The sequence below is a fragment of the Bos taurus genome, chromosome 16 (genome assembly GCF_002263795.3).
Source record: "Bos taurus isolate L1 Dominette 01449 registration number 42190680 breed Hereford chromosome 16, ARS-UCD2.0, whole genome shotgun sequence".
Taxonomy (NCBI): domain Eukaryota; kingdom Metazoa; phylum Chordata; class Mammalia; order Artiodactyla; family Bovidae; genus Bos; species Bos taurus.
The window spans coordinates 21,880,306-21,903,825 of NC_037343.1; the positions used below are offsets into that span (position 1 = coordinate 21,880,306).

The 23,520-nt window shown below is 40.1% G+C and overlaps 1 protein-coding gene across 6 annotated transcripts in view; it reads left to right on the forward strand.

Moving 5' to 3' along the window:
• TGFB2 (transforming growth factor beta 2) overlaps positions 1 to 22,103 on the forward strand; it is a 94,436-nt gene extending 72,333 nt beyond the window's left edge. For 2 of the 6 annotated variants that reach the window (XM_005216785.5, XM_024976323.2), the window contains 5 exons: positions 10,911 to 11,043; positions 11,168 to 11,278; positions 13,019 to 13,081; positions 14,714 to 14,867; positions 19,317 to 22,103. In XM_005216785.5, coding sequence (XP_005216842.1) covers positions 10,911 to 11,043; positions 11,168 to 11,278; positions 13,019 to 13,081; positions 14,714 to 14,867; positions 19,317 to 19,341 — 486 coding nt within the window. In that variant the 3' untranslated portion in view covers positions 19,342 to 22,103. The other 4 variants (XM_005216784.5, XM_010813094.4, XM_010813095.4 and 1 more) reach the window with 4 other exon arrangements.
• Positions 22,104 to 23,520: the final 1,417 nt, after the last annotated feature.

The following is a 23,520-nucleotide window of genomic DNA, read 5'->3' on the forward strand; positions in this document are numbered from 1 at the left end:
CTCTCTTGCTTTTTGTCATCATTTTCATTCCTACAATGAAATATATTAAGTAAGGTAAAATGCAGTACAAAATTATTTACATTGTCTGGTGATTCTTTGTCATCATAGTTAGATAGAGATAAAGATATATAGATACAGATGTCTATCTATGAAGTCTCTGTGAAGTGTGTGTCATATGTATGTATGAAATTCTGAGAAGTAGTTTCTATCACTTCTAAAAGATTGATTGTTCAGGGGCTTATATGTCACTTGATCATATATGTCTTTCTAATGAAGTCTGTTAGTCAATAAGAATTTACTGAAGTTGGACCATGTAAACTGCAGTGGAAAATACTCTTTGGAAGAATAAGAAAGTGATTTTTGCTTTGAAGAACTTCCTAATCAGACTGAGCACCCGAAAATAGCCAACCGTGTGTAATGTATGAGCATCTACTGTTATAAGTTGAATTATATCCCTTCAAAATAGATACATAGGCATCCTGACCCTCAGCACTTCAGAAAGTGACCTTATTTGGAAATAGGTGCATTGCAGATGTAATTAGTTAACATGAGGTTATACCGGAATAGGGTAGGCTTCTAATTTTATATGGGCAGTATCCTTCTAAGAGGACAGCCGTGTGCACGTGAAAAGATGTGCAACATCTCCAATTATTATTAATATAGAAATGCAAGTCAGAACTACAGTGAGGCATCACTTAACACTGATGGCCATTAGAATGGCCATCATGAAAAAATTTACAAATAACAAATGCTAGACAGAGTGTGGAGAGAAAGGAATCCTCCTACACTGTTGGGAATGTAAATTGGCACAGCAGCTATAGAGAACAGTATGGAGGCTCCTTAAAAAACTAAAAATAGAGCTATCATATGATCCTACAATCCCACTCTTGGGTATATATACAGAGAAAATTCTAATTGGAAAAGATACGTGCATCTCAGTGTTCATAGTGGCACTATTTACAATAGCTAAGACATGGAAGAACCTAAGTTAACATTGATACATGAATGGATAAAGAAGATGTGGTACAATGATATATACAATAATATACACAAGATATGTACAGTGGAATATTACTCAGCCAGAAAAGAGTGAAATAGTGCCATTTGCAGCAACATGGGTGGACCTAGAGTTCATCATACTCAGCAAGTGATGGTTTATGTTTGCCTGGCTTCAAAGCCTAGTGTATGAACCTTTTCCCTACACTAATGATTTCCAAAGGCACTTGGCAAACTCCATGGGTTTTTCAAAGAAACCTAAGGAACTACAGAGGGTATGGAATGTCTTCATCAACCCGATGAATATATTGGATGCATAGTGACTGGTACTGTGGCAAGGATAGTTGAGATGCTGAATAGCAGAGTTAAGGTTCAGAGAAATTCTAAAGTGCTAAAAACCCAGGTCAAAAAAGAGCTGCAAAGTTACTGGAGACATATGTCTAATTTGCATTTAGATTCAAAAATGAACTGTGTCAGTTACCCCACTCCGGTACTTTTGCCTAGAAAATCCCATGGATGGAGGAGCCTAGTGGAGCTGGGAGATAGGGGCAAATAGCTTAATCTCTCTCTAAACCTCTCTCTCTAAACCTGCAGTCCATGGGGTCGCTAGAGTCGGACACGACTGAGTGACTTCACTTTCACTTTTCACTTTCATGCATTGGAGAAGGAAATGGCAACCCACTCCAGTGTTCTTGCCTGGAGAATCCCAGGGACGGGGAAGCCTGGTGGGCTGCCGTCTATGGGGTCGCAAAGAGTCGGACACGACTGAAGCGACTTAGCAGCAGCAGCAGTATATACTAGAACGGTAGTTTTCTGAGTAGTCCCGAGACCAGCAGCTGGTGCATCACCAAGGAAGATGTTAGAAATACAAGTTCTTGTGCCCCTTTTATCCCTATTAAATCAGAAGCTCTAGAGATGTTTTAATAAGCCCTCTAGTTGTGTCAATGCAGGCTGAAGTTGAAGAACCACTGGCTAGAAAAACCAACCTTCTTCTCTGCCTTCTTTCATTTCTTTGTCTTTATTCAATGTCATTCCAGAAAGGACTTGGGGTGGAAAATCTGACTTAATGGTTTGTGTAAGAACAAAGGTTTTATTTTACGAAAAGTTTAGATTCAGTGGTGTGATGTGGCTGCTGCCAAAAATAAAGAGCTGGCATTGGAAATAGTGACCAGAACAAGGGAAGCAAGAGGCAGCCCCCTCCCCATTTGGCATATTCTCTATATTTGCCATATTGCACTAGACTGTACCTGGAGTTTGTTGAGGAACTGATTTTCAGAGGGATATTGAAAAGGGGTTTGACAAGGATGGCAGAGCTCCACAAACCTTGTCTCGAAGGAAGAAGTTGAGGAAAGCCCCCTCCTATGATGGGGGGCTGACAGAGAGAAGAAAGAGAACTTGACATCTTGTTCCAGAGGGCAGAAAACATACAGTGTTGGAAAGCCCCCTCCACTGGTATGAACAGGGCAAGATGTTTCCAGGCTTTTTCTGCAAGGTGTTGGCAATCCAGGTAAGTCCCTCAGGCTTTTTCTCCTCCAGCTGTAGTACTTAGATGATAAGGGCTAGAATGTCCACTTCACAGGTGTCTGTGAAGACTGAGAAATGTGACAATGTTTCAATATTTGAAAAACTAGCATAATTGTATGATGATGAACCAATGGTACTGTTATTAACTAAGACGAGTTGATGGAAATTTTAAGTTCAAGATGAAGAAAAATTTCAACCTACCAGTTGGCCAAAAGAGGGATGATCTTCCTCAACAAGTAGCAAGTTCACTGTCATGAGAGGTCTTCAGATCAAGACAGAGATGTTAGAGTATGAATTGTTTTGGTTTGGAGAGATGGCCTCTGAGTGCCTCTCTGACGCTTGTATTTCATGACACAGAGATTAGTGACTCAAGGTGAGGTAGATCTAAGAGATTGGTGCTTGGAGCCAGCAGAATGAAGGTTTAATTTGGCATTGCCTCGTCACTCTGTGCATGCCAATACGTGCCACAGCAAACGTTTTAAACACTGAAATGCATTTAAACCTTAAGTACATTAAATATCAGGCTTCCCAGGTGGCACTAGTGGTAAAGAACCTGCCTACCAATGCAGGAGACATGAGCTGCAGGTTTGATCCCTGAGTTGGGAAGATCCCTTGGAGGAGGGCATGGCAAGCCACTCCAGTATTCTTGCCTGGAGAATCCCGTGGACAGGTTGCACAGAGTCGGACGTGACTGAAGCAACTTAGCACGCATGCACATTAAAAACATTTAAAAAGTCCATCCATGTCTCTACAAATGAACCAATTTTGTTCCTTTTTATGGCTGAGTAATATTTCTTTGTATGTATGTACCACATCTTCTTTGTCCATTCCTCTGTCAATGGACATGTGGTACATGTGTATTTTTAAATTATGTTTTTCTCTGCGTATATGCCCAGTAGTGGGATTGCTGGGTCATATGGTAGTTCTATTTTTAAAGGAACCTTCATATTGTTCTTCATACTAAGGAGGGAAGGAGAGTGGAATGGATTGGGAAATTGGGATTGAAATATATACAATACTATGTTTAAAATAGATAAGTAATGAGAACCCACTGTATAGCTTATAGAAACCCACTCAGTGCTCTGTGGTGACCAAAATGGGAAGGCAATCCAAAAAATAACCACACACACATATAGCTGATTCATTTTATTATGTGGTAGAAACTAACACAACATTGAAAGCAATTATACTCCTATAAAAATTAATTAAAAAAAGAAAGAAACATAAAAAAAATTAAAAAGGAACAAGATGGGCCCATACTAGATAACCTCATTTTTGTTTTTCTCTCCTATGATTAAATCTCTCTTTCCATTAAAAGTCTGATTGAATGGGCCCCTAGGTTTTTCTATAGATCTATTGATGTCTGAATATGGAAAGTAAAGTAGAATTCCCAGTGCTTTCTTATAACTCTTTGCAATGTTTCATAGGAATGGAAGAGGTGTCTTCTTCGGGTTCTAAGCCAAATCCTGAATTGATTTACATCATTTTTCCTTTAAGACTAAGATTTCCTCTGGCTATAATTCTGCATCTAGAGTTCTATTTCTTCTTTTTTTCCTTGCTCCTAAACTATTGGGTAACATTGGTGACTTTTGCCTCTCTCCACTCCCTGATTGGCTGGTTTCCAGTGTCAGAGGGATGAATGGATCCTTTTGTGCAAGGAGTTTTATAATTTAGGGAAGAACTGAGAGCTTTGCCAAAGATAGTACGTGGGCATTTTACACATATTACAGATAATGTGTATATATCAATAACATAATGAAGGTACCATTCAGGCATCGCTGTGGGTGGTAGCTAAGTAAGAGACAGCTATATCTCATTTTTAATATATTAGAGACTCTCTTCTAATTTAGTCAACAACAGTTGTTGGTCTGTTATTTAAAGAAAAAAGTCAGTTAAAGCAAAAACTTTAGAAAAAAAATTGTAAAAACAAAATTGGGAAGGCAGGAGGTAAACTTTTATTTTAACTTAAAATGTATATATGTGTGTGTATATATATGTTTCACACACACACACCCTAACACAATGTAAATGCTGAGTTTTCTGTAAAAGACCAACGCCTCTTCTTTGACTATGGCTCTGTCTGTTGCCAATCCAGGGCTTCCAGGTGGCTTAGTATTAAAGAATCTGCCTGCCAGTGCAGGAGACATGAGAGACATAAGATCCCTGGGTCAGGAATATCCTCTGGAGAAGGAAATGGCAACCCATTCCGATATTCCTCCCTGGAGAACCCCATGAACGAGGAGCCTGGCGGGCTACAGTCCATAGGGTCACAAAGAGTTGGACATGATTTAGCAACTGAACAATGACAACAAATTGCCAATCCATGTCTACTATTTTGCCTAAACCACATCCATAGCACATTGTCAATGATTTTTAGTTTTTAGTTTCTTTGAGGGAGAGACTCATTTCAGGACATCTGCTAAGTGAACAGAGTGCAAGATCCTTCTAAATTTTTAACACATTGTTTTTTTTTTAAATTTGATAGCTGTCGCTCCCACATCTAAAATTAGAAAAAAATTATCACAGTAAAATACACCTAACATAGAATTTAACTTTTAATCATTTTTTAGAGTATACAATTCAGTGGCATCAAATAAATTCACAGTGTTGTCCAACCATCACCGCTATCCATTTATAGAAAAATTTTTATCATCCTAAATGGAAACTGTGCCATAAAAAATAACTTTCCATTCCTGCTACCCCCAGCCCCTGGTCACCTCTGTCCTACTTTATATCTTCATAAATTTGCCTATTCTAGGTATCTTGTGTAAGTGAAATTGTATAATATTTGTCCTTTTGTGTCTGGCTTATTTGACTTAGCATAATTTTCAAGATTCATCCATGTTTTAATATGTCATCATTTCATTACTTTTCACGGCTGAGTAGTATTCTATTGTATGTGTAGACTGCATTTTCTTTATCTGTATATCTGTTGATAGACACTTGGGTTGTTTTTATCATTTTGCTATTGTGAATAATGCTGCTATGAACATTGGTATACAAGTATTTATTTGAGTCCCTATTTTGAATTCTTTTGGGTATGTATCTAGGAGTAGTAGAATTCCTAGATCATATGGTAATTGCATGTTTACCTTTTTGAGGACTCACCAAACTATTTTTCAAAAAAATTTTTTTTAAAAGAAACTTGTTTTGGGAAGACTTTCTAAGGCATTCAGGTCTGTTCTCACAGAAGCATAGCTTTCTTTACATTTGGTCCTGTATTTCATCAGTTTCTAGAACATCTAAAGAACTTGGATAATTACAATATCATGTTCAACTTGATATTGAACAGGCTTAGAAAGATATACGATTGATACTCTCTAAGCACTCAACTGGTAAGACCAGAAGTCCTTGGAACATACTAGAGAGTATCTTTCCAGTAATGAATCCCAGTGTGCTGTGGGCATCAGCCAATACCTATTACAGAAAAAATGGAGAACACTGGTTAATCTGGACAGTAAAACAGCAGCCAGTTAAAAGAGTTTTTACCATTCAACTAAATTATCTTTGTTATGATAAAATGTATAAAGGAATTTAGAAACGATTGTGATTCTAGGAAAAAAAAGCCATCCAGGACTGTTAATATCAATACACTTGTTGGGACACTAGCAGAAGAAAGGCTGACAGAAAAGGCTAAATAGAATGGGAAGTTGACCGAGGTACTCATTTTTGTATCAACTCTTGAATTTAAGAAAATTCTACTTGATAAAAGCAGTGGGTTGATTTTCTTTCCTTACAGCTTAATTTAGCGTGGGTGATAAACGGAGGATAAACAGGGAACAGGGAGAGTGTGCCTATTCTTAGAAAATACCTTTCAAGTTAAGATTCGAGACTTTGGGATGTGATTAGAAGGTTTTCTAGCCAGTTCTGAAATTAAACCCCTAAGCTGTAGGAGGAGTACTTTTATACAGCATCATCCATCCTTATTGGTGACCCAAGTGATTAAAGGTTTGGGAAACTGGCCCTCAAAATATGGTCTAAAGGAATTGGGTTTATTTAGCTTAGAGAGGGAGACTGAGCATGCTGAGGGGGACTTAATAATAGTCTCCAAGAATATGAGGGATATTCTATGAGTGATGGAAAGCAGCTGTTTCCTGTTTCCACTAAGGACTGGATAAGAAAGAATGGAGTTAAATTGCAACAAGTGGGTTTAAGAACTCCTTGGCCATAAAGTTCAAGACAACAAACCCACAAGACTGAAGTCACTTTTCTGTTTCAGAATTTGGTAGCTCAATAGCTGTCTTTCTTGGTGGTTTGAATTGGCCTGTTCTTGAACTAGTAAAAAGATATGGAGGACCTTTCACCTGTGTGAGAGTATGAGGTTGTCCGATGTCAGAACATACCAGTGTTCTGTGGCTGAGGAAGCACTTATCTTCTAATGAGATTTAAAAAGAAAAAAAATTCAGAATCTCTTTGCTCCTCCTTGATTTGATTTTAAAGCCAGATAATCTAGATTTACCTTCTCTATAAGATAAGTTTAATTAGATTTGCTAGTGTGCATTTTTTCTGCCCATGTTGTCAATGTGGTCATGATTTTTTTTAATATTCTGTATTTTTAGTGAGATTGTGTGTATTTGTATATATACACATATGTGAAAAGTGAAAGTGTTAGTTGCTCAGTCCTGTCCAACTGTTTGTGGCCAATGGACTGTAGCCTGCAAGGCTCCTCTGTCCATGGAATTCTCCAGGCAAGAATACTGCAGTGGATGGCCATTCCCTTCTCTGTGGGATCTTCCCAACCCAGGGATCCAACCTGGGTCTTTTGCATTGCAGGTAGATTCTTTACCATCTGAGCTACCAGGGTAGGCCCACATATACATACACACACACATATATGTATACAGACATATATGATATCTTAAGTTATGAGATATATACATATATCTCACAGATACATATTGAAGATATTTGATATATGATAGATATATCTTTATCAGATGTAATTAATTCAACAATGAAAGCAATGTGTTTTGTTCTAGACAGTACATCTAAGTGTTAGGGATATGAAGATGAATAAGATATACACTATGCTAATTAGAGCTTCCCAGGTGGCACTGGGAAAAAGCTGGCTTAACACTCAACCTTCAGAAAACTAAGATCATGGCATCTGGTCCCATCACTTCATGGCAAATAGATGGGGAAACAATGGAAACAGTGACAGACTTTATTTTCTTGGGCTCCAAAATCACTGCAAACGATGACTGCAGCCACGAAATTAAAAGACGTTTGCTTCTTCGAAGAAATGCTATGACCAACCTAGACAGCGTATTAAAAAGCAGAGACATTACTCTGCCAGCAAAGGTTCATATAGTCAAAGCTATGGTTTTCTGAGTAGTCATGTACAGAAGAGAGAGTTGGACAATAAAGAAGGCTGAGAGTCAAAGAACTGATGCTTTTGAGCTGTGGTGTTTGAGAAGACTCTTGAGAATCCTTTGGTCTGCAAGGAAATCAAACCAGTCAATCCTGAAGGAAATCAGTCCTGAATATTCATTAGAAGGACTGATGCTGAAGCTGAAGCTGAAACTCCAGTACTTTGGCCACTGGATGCAAAGAGCTGACTCATTAGAAAAGACCCTGATGCTGGGAAAGGTTGAAGACAGGAGGAGACAGGGAAAACAGAGGATGGGATGGTTGGATGGCATAACCGACTCAATAGACATGAGTTTGAGCAAGCTCCAGGAGATGGTGAAGGACAGGGAAGCCTGGAGTGCTGCAGTCCGTGGGGTTGCAAAGAGTCAGACACGACTGAGTGACTGAATAAGAACGGCAAGGTAACAGTAGTGGTAAGGAATCTGCCTGCAGTGCAGGAGACATAAGAGACACGGGTTCAGTCCCTGGGTCAGAAAGACCCCCTGCAGGAGGGCACGACAACCCACTGCAGTATTCTTGCCTGGAAAATGCCATGGACAGAGGAGCCTGGTGGGCTACAACCCATAGGGTCACAAAGAGTCAGACATGATTGAACTGACTTAGCATGCACATGTTAATTAGGAACAAAGCAAGTACACAAAGCATTATGAAATAACACATCATGATAGAAAGTCAGCTAGAGGAAGAAATGTAAAGTTGGAAAGGTGAGCTTTGGGAATGTTACCGTTTTTAGTCAGAGATGGATGGAAATGCCTGAAAACGTCTTCTCAACTATTACGTGAATTGTACTGATTTTCCTGAATTGGATAGATAGTGTCTTATTTCCCCAACTGGGAGTATTTCCAAGGCAGGAAATCAAATCAAGGTTTGATTTCCAGAGGATATAACTGTTAAGTTGCATCTTGAAAGTTATAGATAAGTCAGCATTAACTAACTACATATATGTCCCATGTGGTATATTTTCATCTTCTACCAACATTTACTATAATCTTATTAGAAATATTTGCCTCTGTCATTGACTATTTTCTGTCATCTGGAAAGGGTTAAGGGTGAGTCATGATCCAAGGGGGCTCTCACAACTCTTTTGGCCTTCAAGAATCCAGCATCAGAGTTGGAAAAATAACTTGGAATTGCTTTGAATCATTTGTTCACTGTGAGGCTTTGGGCAACTTATTCAACCTCTCTGAGTTTTGGTTTCCTTCATCTACCTGACAGGAATGTTTTCAGAATTAAATTAAATGAAATAATGTGTGCCAAACTCAGGGCTCATGTACTCAGCCCTTAAATCATGTTTCTTTTCTTCCTTTGGTTCACAAAGGGCATCTCTTGTGTATGGTAGGATCACGATTACCTCTAGATTCTCTGCGCATAGTGGGGTTTGTTGCACTTGAGAGGCAGGCTTGTAGAGTAAGGTTAGTCTAAAGATTCATGAGGACATCTGAAGTCCAATTATATGATTTTCTCCCTATTTTGTACTTCCTTAATCCAGAAGAAGCTCTAATACTTTGCCACCTGATGCGAAGAGCCAACTCATTAGAAAAGACCCTGATGCTGGGAAAGGTTAAAGGCAAAAGGAGAAGGAGGCAACAGAAGATGAGATAGTTAGATAGCATCACTGACTCAATGTACATGAACTTGAGCACATGCTGGGACATAGTGAAGGACAGGGAAGCCTGACATGGTGCAGTCCTAGGCGCTGCAGGGAGTTGGACACAACTTAGTGACTGAACAACAATCCAGAAAAAAAAAAAGTCTACTATAATGCCAAATTTCCTAGGAAGTGTCTGTTGTTGGACTGCTTGAAACCAGTGATGTGCACACATGGAAGGAAAATGCATTGTAAAATCTGTAGGAACACTATGTGTTTTTGTTTTACAAGGTTTAAAGGAGGATAAATCAATCTTCTAGATATGCAGGCAGTCCTATTAATAGACATTGATTAAGTCAAGTGCTGTGCTTTGAAATGATATCAAATTGATGACCTGATCCCAGCCCTGGCAAGGTTTATGAACTTGTTGCAGAGACCAAACATGTATACATGAAGTAACCACATCACGGTTAGACTCAGTCTCATGAAATAAATATAAAGAACAGGGCTTGAGCCTGTAAGTACTGAGGAAAGGCAGGATATGGGTTTGGGTAGGGATTTAATATAGTTCTTGGAGACTTAGAGTCGTGGTTTGACTGGTTCATAAAACACTATCATTTAAAGACAGACAGAAAGTTTTTTAAAAAAGCAACCTAAAATGCTCACTTCCTATAGAAACCCAAGAACAGACTGCAGTTGCTCTTAACTTATTTGAAATAAATGCATCTTTCTAAATTGTTAGTGTTCAGGCTGATTTCCTTTCAGACTCTCCCTCCACACCGTGCCAGACTGCTCCTGCCCAAATTCGTTCTTTGTCTGCGGGATGTGGAATATCCTTATAAATCATAACAAGTCACAGGGAGAGTAAAAATCCCAGCTAGAGACTTACCTCCAAAGTTGAGGCATGTCCCATATTTTATTAAAATGGTGGTGGATTTAGGAACCAAGATTAGGGCCTTTGTCTCTTTATTTGAAAAGATTTATATTCAGAGCCTTCCAAGGGTGAGCCCAGATCCTCTGACCTGGACCAGTCCTCTGGTCCCTCCCCACATCCCAGCTCCCCATACGAAATATAGTCGGGAAGCAGAACAACAAAACCATTAACTTAATAGCATAGAATTTATGGCCGAAATCTTGCAAAGCTTGTGTCAGCAGAGGAAAATAATTACTGTCACTTTCTTTGAGACACTTGGCTTTATGGTTTCTGTCACCTTTATCAAAACACATGGCTGATTTAGTAGCTCTATTTTTCATGGCATATGGCCTGGTGTTACTTTTTTATGCATGTGGCCATGCCCATGAGATGACAGTACTTGGGTAGACTGGAGCGGGACTCACCTCAGACAGTGAATTGGGATACTGTTAATAGTTTGGGTTTAGTCCTGCTGTCAGTATGCCAGCTGAGCTTTTCTCTTGCCCTTTCCTCCTTTAGATTCTCAAATCCAAAGATTTAACATCTCCAACCCAGCGCTACATTGACAGCAAAGTCGTGAAAACCAGAGCAGAGGGTGAATGGCTCTCCTTTGACGTCACTGATGCTGTTCACGAATGGCTCCACCATAAAGGTGACCACTGCTTTCTGTTTTCCTCCTTCGATGTTCACTGATCCTAAATTATTTGCAAAGCACTGGCAGATGGAGAGGTATTCGATGCACAGAAAAATAACCTCCTTGACTTCATGTTTTCCAGACAGGAACCTGGGATTTAAAATAAGTTTACACTGTCCCTGCTGCACCTTTGTACCATCGAATAATTACATCATCCCCAATAAAAGTGAAGAACTAGAAGCACGCTTTGCAGGTAAATGAAACTTGGGCAAAGGAGGTGGGGGAGGGAAGGCCTCTGTCGATAATCTGGGGGAATGAGGTCAGTTTGTGTGTGAAAATGAGATTTGTTTGGTCAAAGCTATGGCTGGGGTAAGATACGTGAAGGCAGAAAGGGATTGGTTTCCAGTTTACATTGCTCGAAGCTGGGTGATGACTTGGCAATACTAATTGACAGACTTACCAGCCTTCCAGACTCTTAAAGAACCTGTTAAGCTCTTCATTCTTCATTTAAGCAGATCAGCATTCCCTCAATGCTGCTGCTGCTGCTGCTAAGTCACTTCAGTCGTGTCCAACTCTGTGCGACCCCATAGACGGCAGCCTACCAGGCCCCGCCGTCTCTGGGATTCTCCAGGCAAGAACACTGGAGTGGGTTGCCATTTCCTCCTCCAATGCTAATGTTATAGAAGAAAAGATAACATGCATTCAAGGACATCCATTGATAATGCTCCCAAACCCAACATCAGGAATCCACCACTGGATTTCACAGAAGGATGTCCCCTCCTGCCATAGCCTCTGTAACTAACCTGATCTGTGTCAGAACACACCCCCTTTTCTGGCTGATGTCCAATATTCCAAGTGGCTTCCTTATCACACTTTCATAATTAGTTTGTAAACACGGAACAGAGTGTTAGTTGTTCCCCCAGTCTTGCTCACCTTTTAGTAAATTAGCCAAAAGTCAAAGGGGATGAGGTGATGCTAAGGGTTCAAGTCATGTCTTCCACTAGACAACAAGTCATTGGATGATGAGAGATGAGCAGAGAGTCTGGACCAACTGCGGGTGTAGCACTTACTCCATACCACCAGGTTAGGGAACTGATCGCCCTTCCCTAACTAACCCCACCGGGGACCTCCATCCCTTGGCCGAAGCCTCCAGTGGCCCTTGCTCATGGAAAAATCCTCCCAGAAGTCTAGAGATTTATTTCAGTCTCTAACATAGTCATGATTCTTGAGAAGTACAGAGATTAAATGCTTAAGCTGGCAGTCTCTTGAGCATGCTCTGGGAAGCTCAGGTTTCTCCATCTCAGATGGAATCAGGAAAGTGTTGAGGATGCCATAAAAATCAATGAAAAAGCCCTTTCTTCACAGCTTCCCCAAACAGCATTAGGTAAGGGTGACTTCTGTTTCACTTGAACCTCATTCACTGCAGTTTAGTGTAAGGCTCAGTTTAGGTTCATGAGGAAAGTCTTTGAGTTGACCAGTCCTAGGAAGAGAGGAACCCAGCGGGTGACAAGGCATGTTCTATAGCCGTGTCATCAGTTGTTGAAGGCTTGAGCACAGCCTACGCTGAGGACTGACTGAACTACTGAGAAAGAGTGCCCTTGGACTAGAGGTCAAAGACTCCTTCTGTAGTGACTTTCATAAGCAACTCGCCCTGCCTTGGACACTGAACTGCCTTCTGACAAGAGCCCCATTTAGCCGTGTTCCTTGTCACCGGTACTCGTCCTGTCCGTTGCTGTGGGGAGTGAGCCAACTGCTGCTGCTGCTGTGTGGTCATCACTGCTGTTTGTGACAATAGACAAAGGGGGGAAAAAAGGTATGGCTGATTCTACTTGATGAAGGTAAAGCTAAATGTTTATTACCCGAATGCATTTTTTCAAGGTATTGATGGCACCTCTACCTATACCAGTGGTGATCAGAAAACAATAAAGTCCACTAGGAAAAAAAACAGTGGGAAGAGCCCACATCTCCTGCTAATGTTGTTGCCCTCCTACAGACTTGAGTCCCAACAGTCCAACCGGCGGAAGAAGCGCGCTCTGGATGCAGCCTATTGCTTTAGGTAAAGGAAATAAAAAGAAAACAAAAAAGGAATTGTGTTTCTGTTTAACTCCTGTACTGCCTTTGCCTTTGTTTTACTGAAAATGGACTTGAACTGTAACTCGTTGCTTAAAGCCGGGGATAGAAAAATAGAGCCATCGTATTTTGTAACACCAGAGGTTTAAAGTTATTTCTATGCTGTCTTCATCAGTTCTTTAGCAACGAACCCACTATGAAGGGAGAAAACTAGCCCCTTGAGTTCCACCCCTCGCCCCAAGTCTCTGTGAAGCACTTTGAGGCTGAAGGAGAAAAGGAACTCTCGACTCCCCAGAGCAAAGATAGGTTTATTTGAGGAGCATGATGGCGGCTCCCTAACTGGGAGACTCGCCATCTGTAGGAGCCTTTCCTCTCCCTGAAGGGTATGCGGGCATGCGTGTATGCTAAATTGCCTCAGTAGTGTCCGATTCTGTGCGATCTTATGGACTGTAGCCCACCAGGCTCCTCTGTCCATGGGATTCTCCAGGCAAGGATTCTGCAGTGGGTTGCCGTGCCCTCCTCCAGGGGATCTTCCCGACTAGGGACTGAACCTTCATCTCTTACATCTTCTGCATTGGCAGGCGGGTTCTTTATCATCCACTCCACCTGGCAGGGTACCCATGGTCAGATCTCCTTCACAGACAGTAACAGTGGTGAGAGAGATAGAAGAAAAGTACTATTTGTTGTGTCTTTTGCTACAGAATACGGGAGAAGGGGGAGTAGCATAAATTTATCTCCTATTCCTACATGAGTTCATGGAGGGAAAGTGTGAATGTCCTTCTGTGGTTTCTTAGTGAGCCTGGTAGGAGAAAGGCTCTTTCTTTATGTTGTGAGCTATGGGGTGGTGAGAGGTTGTCACTGATAAAGTGCAAGGAAAAGGGTGTTTTTTGTTTGCGAGAGCCAGTGGTTGCACTAATAAGCAAGACTCCGTGTTTCTTGATCTCTGGTTTATCCCTAGATCCAGGGCCAGGAAATGAAATAAAGGATTTTTTTCTCAAAGGAAAATGCCTGAGATGGTTCTCTGTAAATAGCTGTTGTAAAAGGCAATAGAGGCTGGATGGCAAAACTGTGCTTTGTAGGTTGGAAGGGGCTTGGTCTCAGTCTGCCACCTTTCTGCTGTGTCTCATCTTTCAAGGGAAGGGTTTGGTTTTTGAGGACACAGATAAGAGGGTCAGAGTATAGAACTCACAAGGGAAAGCAGTCCGGCAAATCACCATCACACCCCATTTTGAAAGTCTGTCGAGATTGCTGTACAACCATTAAAACCTTGTCTGGGATATATGCTCATATACGTATGTATGAAAATCACTCAGTTGTGTCTGACTGTTTGTGACTCCATGGACTGTAGCCTGCCAGGCTCTTCTGTTCATGGAATTCTCCAGGCTAGAATACTAGAGTGGTAGCTGTTCCCTTCTCCAGGGGATCTTCTCAAACCAAGAATCAAACCCAGGTCTCTCCCATTGCCTGGGGATTCTTTACCAACTGAGCCACCAGGGAGCCCCAATGCTCATATTTATTTGTTGAATATACAAATGAGTCATTTTTCTGGTTTGGAATAAGGGACCTGGAGTGGGACAGAAATCAGCTTTAAAATCTCCATTGCTCTTTCTTTTATCAGAAATGTGCAGGATAATTGTTGCCTACGCCCACTTTACATTGATTTCAAGAGGGATCTTGGGTGGAAATGGATTCATGAGCCTAAAGGGTACAATGCCAACTTCTGTGCTGGAGCATGCCCATATCTGTGGAGCTCAGACACTCAGCACAGTAGGGTAAGTACAGGCTTCACTTGTCTCTTCGTTCTTGGGCTGCTAATTGTAACTGCTGATAGTTTTACTGCATGGATTCTCAATAGCCTCGTGCCCTTTTGTCACCACACATAAATGGATGCTGGAGAAACCCTTTTGAATGATGAGAAAAAATTCGGGCTGTAGGTGAACTCAGAAAGCAATACTGATGAGTTTAGACAAGTAGGTCTGGCCTTTCCAATTAGCCTGTAAGCAACTTGAGGACAATTTTGTTTAATTTTCTCTTTGTTTTATGTTCTTAACATCTGTAAGAATAAATAGGTGGAATCAAAATCTTACTAAGTGTCGGATATTGTTAAAATGTGCAGGGACCCAGTTCTCCAGCTGATAAAAGGATGTGTTATCACCCCTATCAGGGTCTATCATACTAGAAAGAACACTGAGGACTTCTGTAGATGCTTTGGTGGAGTGATTCAGTGTTGTCGTTGTTGAGTCACTAAGTCATGTCTGACTCTTTGAGACCCCATGGACTGTAGCCGGTCAGGCTGTCTGTCCATGGGATTTCCCAGGCAAGAATACTGGAGTGGGGCGCCATTCCCTTCTCCAGGGGATTTTCCTGGATCAGAGATCGAACCCACATCTCCTGCATTGGCAGGCGGGTTCTTTGTCACTGAGCCACCAGGGAAGCCTGAGTGATTCACTTGCTTGCTTGCTAAGTCGCTTCAGTCATGTCTGACTCTGTGCGACCCTATGGACTGTAGCCCTCTAGGCTCCTCTGTCCATAGAATTCTCCAGGCAAGAATACTGGAGTGGGTTGCCATGCCCTCCTCCAGGGGATCTTCCTGACCCAGGGATCAAACCCATGGTTCATAAGTCTCATCTCCTGCATTGGCAGGTGGGTTCTTTACCATTAGTGCCATCTGATTCACTACTGTATGACAATTATAAAATCATTTAATTTCTTTGAACCTCAGTTTCTTACCAGTAAAAAGAATAAAAATTATTTTTTGAAATAATAATGTCCAACTCAAGAGTAGATGTGAAGAACATAAGAGGATATATGTGACAGTGATTTGAAAATCAGTATCTCTAAGTCTTTTTGAATATCACCTAGAGTAAATGAGAATCTCAAAATTTTATTAAGTTACTTTGATGAGGAATGAAGTCTCATTCAGAAGTCAGGTCCCAGAGTAGATGCCATGAGTTCCCAGCCCAGATTAGCCAAGACTTTTTCTATGTAATAATGATATTTTTCCAAATGCTTCTTTTCTGGTGCCTTGTCGTGTAGAATTTTAGAGATGGAAAGGACTTGATAAATTATCTTGTCCACCCTGTAGTACTATCCATAAAATAGATAAATAACAAAGACCTACCGTACAGCACAGAGAACTGTGCTCAGTATTTTGTAATGGCATATAAGGGAAAAGAATCGGAAAAAGAATGTCTATCTATCTATATATATATAGGGTTGAGCAAAAAGTTCGTTCAGATTTTTCCATAACATCTTAACCCCAGTGATTTTTTTGGCCAGCTCAATACATATATATGTATAACTGAATCACTTTTATGTACACCTGAAACTAACACAGCATTTTAAATCAACTATATTCAATAAAAAACAAAATAATCATAATATAAAATACAAAAAATGGGTTATATTGTCCAAATCCTTCATTTTTCTAGAAAAATTAGAGTCCATATCGTGTAGATGACTTATCCAGGATCAAACAGTTGGTGACAAACCAAAGCTTAGGACTCAAGACTCCCGGTTTTATAACCAGGCCTTCATTTGCTCTGTCTTGGCTACACATTGGGGTTATGCCTCTGTAAATCTTCTTATTAAAGGAGCATTAGAAAAATTGCCTTTCACTGCAGGGTAGGAAAATGAATGCGCTGCCAAAAAAAGATCGCATAATGTGTTCAGCTGAATTCGAGAGTTTGGGGGATATCCATTATTTTGGACAATCTGTCTTAGAAAATGCCTCTTGTGTTCAGTGGAAGAATCACGTGTTGGTGGAGGATAAAGTCTATTTATTGATAAATGCTTACATCCACAAAACTTTCAGTTGACAAACATGGCCCCCCTTCCTTCAGCTGTTTTGCTGACTCCCTTGGAGATTTTTGGCTCTCAGGACTGACCACGTGCTTGGCCATGTGAGGGAAGCTTGCTCCTGCCTGTCCCTTTGTCTGAGCTCTCAGGCCAGGCTGCTTCAGCAGGGCTGTGGCAACAGTAGCCGTAATGTGGGAAGGCCCAGTTGCCAAATAGAAACATAATTCTCCTTCTTGATACACAGAGGGAGTGTGTGAAGGCTGAGACCATGCTTGTTTTTCAAGGAGAGAGGAAGAATCACTGTCATGATCACAAATATGTGGTTTGGACAGTTACCCAAAAAGCCAGAGGTAGCTTAATAAAGTAGTCAGTGTTGGTGTGCTGAACAGATTTTCTGTCTTAGGCTGAAAATGTTGCCGTGGATCTCGAGGAAAAGGTCACTTGCTGTTTGACTAACACATTAATGGCATCCTTGGAAAGGTCTCTTTATCATCACTGGGGATGTGCCACACTTCTGCTGGTAGAAGTCACGTGCTCCTTTGATAGAGGACAGGGTTAAAGGTATAGCGCAAACTGTAGAACTTCCTTTTCATTCTGTACTTGCTGCTGCTGCTGCTGCTGCTAAGTTGCTTCAGTCGTGTCCGACTCTGTGCGACCCCATAGACGGCAGCCCACCAGGCTCCCCCGTCCCTGGGATTCTCCAGGCAAGAATACTGGAGTGGGTTGCCATTTCCTTCTCCAATGCATGAAAGTGAAAAGTGAATGTGAAGTTGCTCAGTCGTGTCCAACTCCTAGCGATCCCATGGCCTGCAGCCTACCAGGCTCCTCCATCCATGGGATTTTCCAGGCAAGAGTACTGGAGTGGGGTGCCATACTTAGCCACTACTATTTACCACATGAAAAGTTAAATGGAGGGTTGATTATTATTATTGTATTTTTATTATTATCATCATTGTTATAAGCAAAATGTGACCAACTGGATAATTAAGAACATAGGTTGCTTATTTATTCACATGATTATATTTATGAAGCAATGACAAGTGAAAAGAATTTGAACTTTTTTTTCTTTTAAATGAAAATTTTAGATGACATTAAATTGGCCTGAGAAGACGCTTAGCACAGAAATATTTCACACTGCAGACAGGTGTCTTTTGCTCTACCTAAGGATAGATTAACATTCTGCTAAGAATTTTAATAAAGAAAAAGTTATTTTCTTACTTATTTGTATATTCGTTTCTTCACCTAGCACATGAGTCTCATCTTGTCCAGAGAAGTCTTACTAGGGCTATAAGGTTTAAAAAAAAAGAAAAATGAAGAGTGTAGAGTCCCCGACCTCAAGGGAACTCTTCATCTGGGTGGGAATTGAAAATATCTATTCATGAAACAACTTCGGTTATGAAGAAGTCTAGTGCTGTGCTTATGTAGTCACTCAGTTGTGTCCGTCTCTTTGTGACCCCATGGACTGTAGCATGCTAGGCTCCTTTGTCCATGGGGATTCTTCAGGCAAGAATACTGGAGTGGGTTGCCATTCTCTCCTCCATGGGATCTTCCCAATCCAGGGATTGAAGCCAAGTCTCCCAGCATTGCAGATGGATTCATAGCTCAATTGGTAAAGAATCCACCTGCAGTGCAGGAGACCCCAGTTTGATTACTGGGTTGGGAAGATCCACTGGAGAAAGGAAAGGCTACCCACTCAGATTCTGGCCTGGAGAATTCCATGAACTGTATAGAGTTGCAAAGAGTCAGACATGACTGAGCCACTTTCACTTCACTTCACTTTTTACCATCTGGGCCCCCAGGGAAGCCTGAGAATACTGGAATGGGTAGCCTGTCCCTTCTTCAGGGGATCTTCCCAATCCAGAAATCGAACTGCATTGCAGGCAGATTTACAAGACCAAATGCCAAGTTTGGACCTAGTTTTCTGAGGGCCTGTGAAGTGCAGACAGCAAAGCTATGATCAAAGTTAAGACTCATTGGAAAAACTGGAAAATCTGTTGAATGAGCAATTTTGTCCAATGTGTGAGAAAAGGATTCTGTAGGAAAATGATAAACTCAGGGATTCTTGGGGACGCCTCCCCATTTGACTATAATTGGAGGATAAGTAAAGTGTAAGCCCCAAATCATTTAAACTGCCTACTCAGTACTGGAACTGATAACATTGTGGGATGGTTCTATTTAAAAATAACTGCCCTAGTTTTTTAAGGAATCTCCACACTGTTCTCCATAGTGGTCAGGATGTAGGGGACACATGTTTACCTGTGGCCAATGCATATTGATAATTCATATTCATATCGTATGGCAAAAACCATCACAATAATGTAAAGTAATTATCCTCCAATTAAATAAATAAATTAAAAAAATAATTGCCCTTCATTTTGTTTGGGCTTTTCCTATGTTTTCTTTCTTCTCCTGCGTTCTTTCAGGTTCTCAGCTTATATAATACCATAAATCCAGAAGCGTCTGCTTCCCCTTGCTGCGTGTCCCAAGATTTAGAGCCGCTCACCATTCTCTACTACATTGGCAAAACACCCAAGATCGAACAGCTTTCTAATATGATTGTCAAGTCTTGCAAATGCAGCTAAGATTCTCGGAAAAGTGACAAGATGATAATCGCACGATGATGATGGTGATGATGGTGACAAAGGCAATGTTTGTAACAAGAAAACACAAGAGAGCCTTGCTTCATCAGTGTTAAAAAAAAAAATTGAAAAAAGCGGTACTAGTTCAAACACTTCGGAAGTTTGTGTTCTGTTTGTTAAAACTGGCATCTGAAACGAAAAAAAAGTTGAAGGCTTTATATTTTACCTACTCTGTAAGTGAGAGAGACAAGAAGCAAAACCTTTTTTTTCTTAAGAAAAAAATAAACACTGGAAGTATTTGTTAGTGTTAATTATGTGAAAGAAAAAAAAACAAACAGGAAAATCCCGTTCAGTGGAGTTGCTGTACATATGTTCTTATCCCATGCCTCACTTGATTTTTCTGTATTGCTATGCAATAGGTATCTTTCCCATTCTTACTCTTAGAGTTAACAGTGAGTTATTTATTGTGTGTTACTATATAATGAACATTTCATTGCCCTTGGAAAATAAAACAGGTGTAAAAAAAGTGGAGACCAAATACTTTGCCAGAAACCCATGGATGGCTTAAGGAACTTGAACTCAAACGGGCCAGCAAAAGAGGTCATATTAACAAGATGAAAAATGCGAGTGAGATCTATTATATGACCGAGTGAGTCTGCATAAAGAGAGAGACCCTGCAAATACATGCTTTGTACCAACTGCCCAAGGAAGCTTCTTGTAAGGTTCAAAACTGAAAAGCCTGTTAATAAAGGAAACTTTCAGTCAGATTAAGTCTGTAAGATTTTTTTGTTCTCTTTAATTGTAAATGGTTCTTTGTCAGTTTAGTCAACCAGTGAGATGTTGAGATGTTTAGATACGTACTGGTCAAACTTCAGACCTTAAAGTATTGCTGTGCAGCTGCGCTCTAGATTTTTCTTTCATTTCGGTGTATGTAACCATACCTATATTATTACAATAGATGGGTATAGAAGCCAGTATAATTGGAAACACAACTGCAGATCTCTTTTGCAAATGATGAAATCAAAACATTAACTACTTTATGTGTAATGTGTAAATTTTTACCATATTTTTTAATGTTCTATAGTAATGCCAACTCTGATTTAGATTGGACTTAAATTTGGGCTCTTTCTAATGATCGCTGGGAATTGTGTGTTTCCTTTAGCTGGCCAGAACTTTTGAATAAAGCCCCTGTATTTCGACTTGCACTACAAATACATGTTTGATAGTATTTGTTCCACTCGTGCTTTTTCATTGTCCATTATTATGACATAAACTACCTGAGTCCACTTGTCCTTTTTTTTCTTTTATAAAAAGACATAGTTTTTCTTCATTTTCTAAGCATCATTACTAATCAATTCAGACATTAACAAGCTTCTATTTTAGGAAAATTCGGGATTATAGATACATAGATAATTGAGGTGAAATGTTTAGATTTAGCAAGGGCTTAAGGATCTGACTGGAACTCAGAGTCTTAGTGACTGGTTTAAGAAAGGTGTCTCTAACTTGGTTTAATCAGTATTTTCACAGAATTCTGCTATTAAAAAAAAAAGAGCAGACAGATCACAGGAAACAACGTTTTCTTTAATTGAGTTTTTAGTGTTCAGGGAAAAATGGAAAGATTAACATTTCAGTTGACTTTTTTAAGGAAGAAAAAATAAACCCATGTCAGCATAAGTCATTTAGTGTATTTAACTGAAATTAAGGTTTTATAGATGTTCTTTGAAGGTTGCAAAGGCACAAGGCAAATTCTCCCATGATCAAAAAGTCCTTTCTTTCCTCTGAATGAAACTTACCAAATCAGAGGCTAGAATTTACCTTGCCGAAATACACGATTTGCTACATTTTTGCAGAGGAGGTAACCTTATGTCAGGGTTTGTAGGATATGTCAGTTTGTCAGTTGTCTCTTATTTAGCTTTAGAATAATCATTAATAGTAAGACAATGGAATATTTGCAGTTTTACCTAAAGAGCAGCACAGTGAGGTGTGAATCCAGAGTGAAGTTGTTTGATATAGTATACTTCCTTTTCTTGGAATTTCCTGGCCATTATTAAAATGACAAATTGGATTTGTCTGAAAACTGGAAAAGCAAGAGATAGGATGCCACAATACCAAACAACCTTTGGATTGGGTGAAATCCAATCCCAGATTGGAGTGTGTTGATTTTTTTTTCTTTTCCACTTTTCTATTCATTCTATGTAAATCACTTTTATTTCTGCAGGTATTTTCTTCTCAGATAGAATGACATTTTTGTTTTGTATTATTTTGTCTTTCCTCATGAATGCACTGATAATATTTTAAATGCTCTATTTTAAGATATCTTGAATCTTTTTTTTTTTTTTTTTAGTTTGGGGGGTTCTATAAGGCCTTTATTTCCCATAAGTAAATATTGCCATGAGACGGGAGGGAGGTGGGAGGGAATGGGGAAAATGTTAGTATGTGGGTGGGATGGGGCTACAGTTTTTCTGTGTTAAACAGCAATGCAGTTTTATGGTTGGCATGATTTTTTTTTTAAATGGAACATAAGAATAGCTGTTTTGTATTTTGATGACTGATTACGCTGTATTTTAACACAATGTATGTCTGTTTTTGTGGTGCTCTAGTGGTAAATAAATTATTTCAATGATACGTCGATGTGTTTTTCCTGTCCATTGTGGAGATCAGAGAATGCTTCTAATGCAGAGAGCATCAGCTCAAGCTAGAAAAGTCATACCAGCTTTAATATCATGCTTTTTTTTTTTTTCTCAAAGAGATTCAGTCCAGAGATGTCATACTTTATAGTTCAAGAGCCAGGATGTATCTATCAAAGCCTGAAGAAAGCCCTGTGCAGTCTTTTTATTCCCTTGTTTATTGCTATTTGGTAATTGTTGGAGATTTAGTTTCCATCCAGCTTGACTGTCTACCAGAAAAAAATGCAGAGAGATGTTTGGACCATGCCTTGGCTTTCTGATCCTATGTTCTGCCAACCCCAGGGCCAAAAGAACTGGTCTAGACAGTATCCCCTGCAGCCCCATAACTTGGATAATTGCTGAGCCAGCCAGATATAACAAGAGCCATGTGCTCTTCGGGATTGATCGTTGAGAGCAGCTACTCCTCTCTCTATTTCTCCCCTACCGCTGTACCAAAAACCCCTTATTCCCGCAAGCTTCCTTGGCTGCTCCCTACAAGACCAGACTTTGCAAGCGAGTTGCCAGTCTCTTAATAAATAGAACTAATTAAAAAAAAAAAAAAAAGCCACTGTGGCTCCGATTGCCCACTTTATCTCGTGAGAGAACTAGTTTGTGCCTGTTGTCTAAAAACATCACCTAGAAACAAACCATCCATTCAGACGAATAGGTAGAACAGAAAATGGTTCCTTTTCTGCCATTTGTGTTTCATCTTTTATATCCAACTCATAGAGGAAGGGTTTCACTTTGAAATAATTTGTGTGTGCTTCTCTGCAGGGGGCCAGTAGCAGGCCAGTACCACCCCACATCACCTTTATCTGACACGTGAGAATAAGAGGGTATCATAGGGTTCTGAAGAGTCACCTAAGAGCTATATCAACTTGGACAAACTTGTCAGCCACTCTGAGCCTCTGTTTCCTTATCTTTAAAATGAGGATGAGATGACCTGCTCTACAGGGCTTTGCACGTTTGTTTCTATGCCCTTACTATTGTTAAGTAAATGGACGCACAAAAAGTACTTTGGTGTTTGGCCTGTAGTTGATGGTCAGTAAATCATAGTCTTAACAACATTTCCCAAACTAAGCTGGTTTGGGCTCTGCAATCCTGTTGTAATGAACTTTTTAACGTCTGTTCAGACTTTAAGCTGGGGTCGTATTTCTTCCTCTTGTTACTAAATGTGTAACCTCTAGACCCTAATCTCATGAATGAATCAGGCCATCATTATTTCAGAGAATGTTCTGTCACTCTGTTTCTTAACTGTTTGGCTACATGACTGACCAGAAATTGTTTCAGATGGTGGGGAAATGTTCAAGTGAGACTTTGCTTCCAGTCCACCAACTGAATTCACAATAACAGAGTCAAGGTGGTTAGTTGCAGGACCTGTT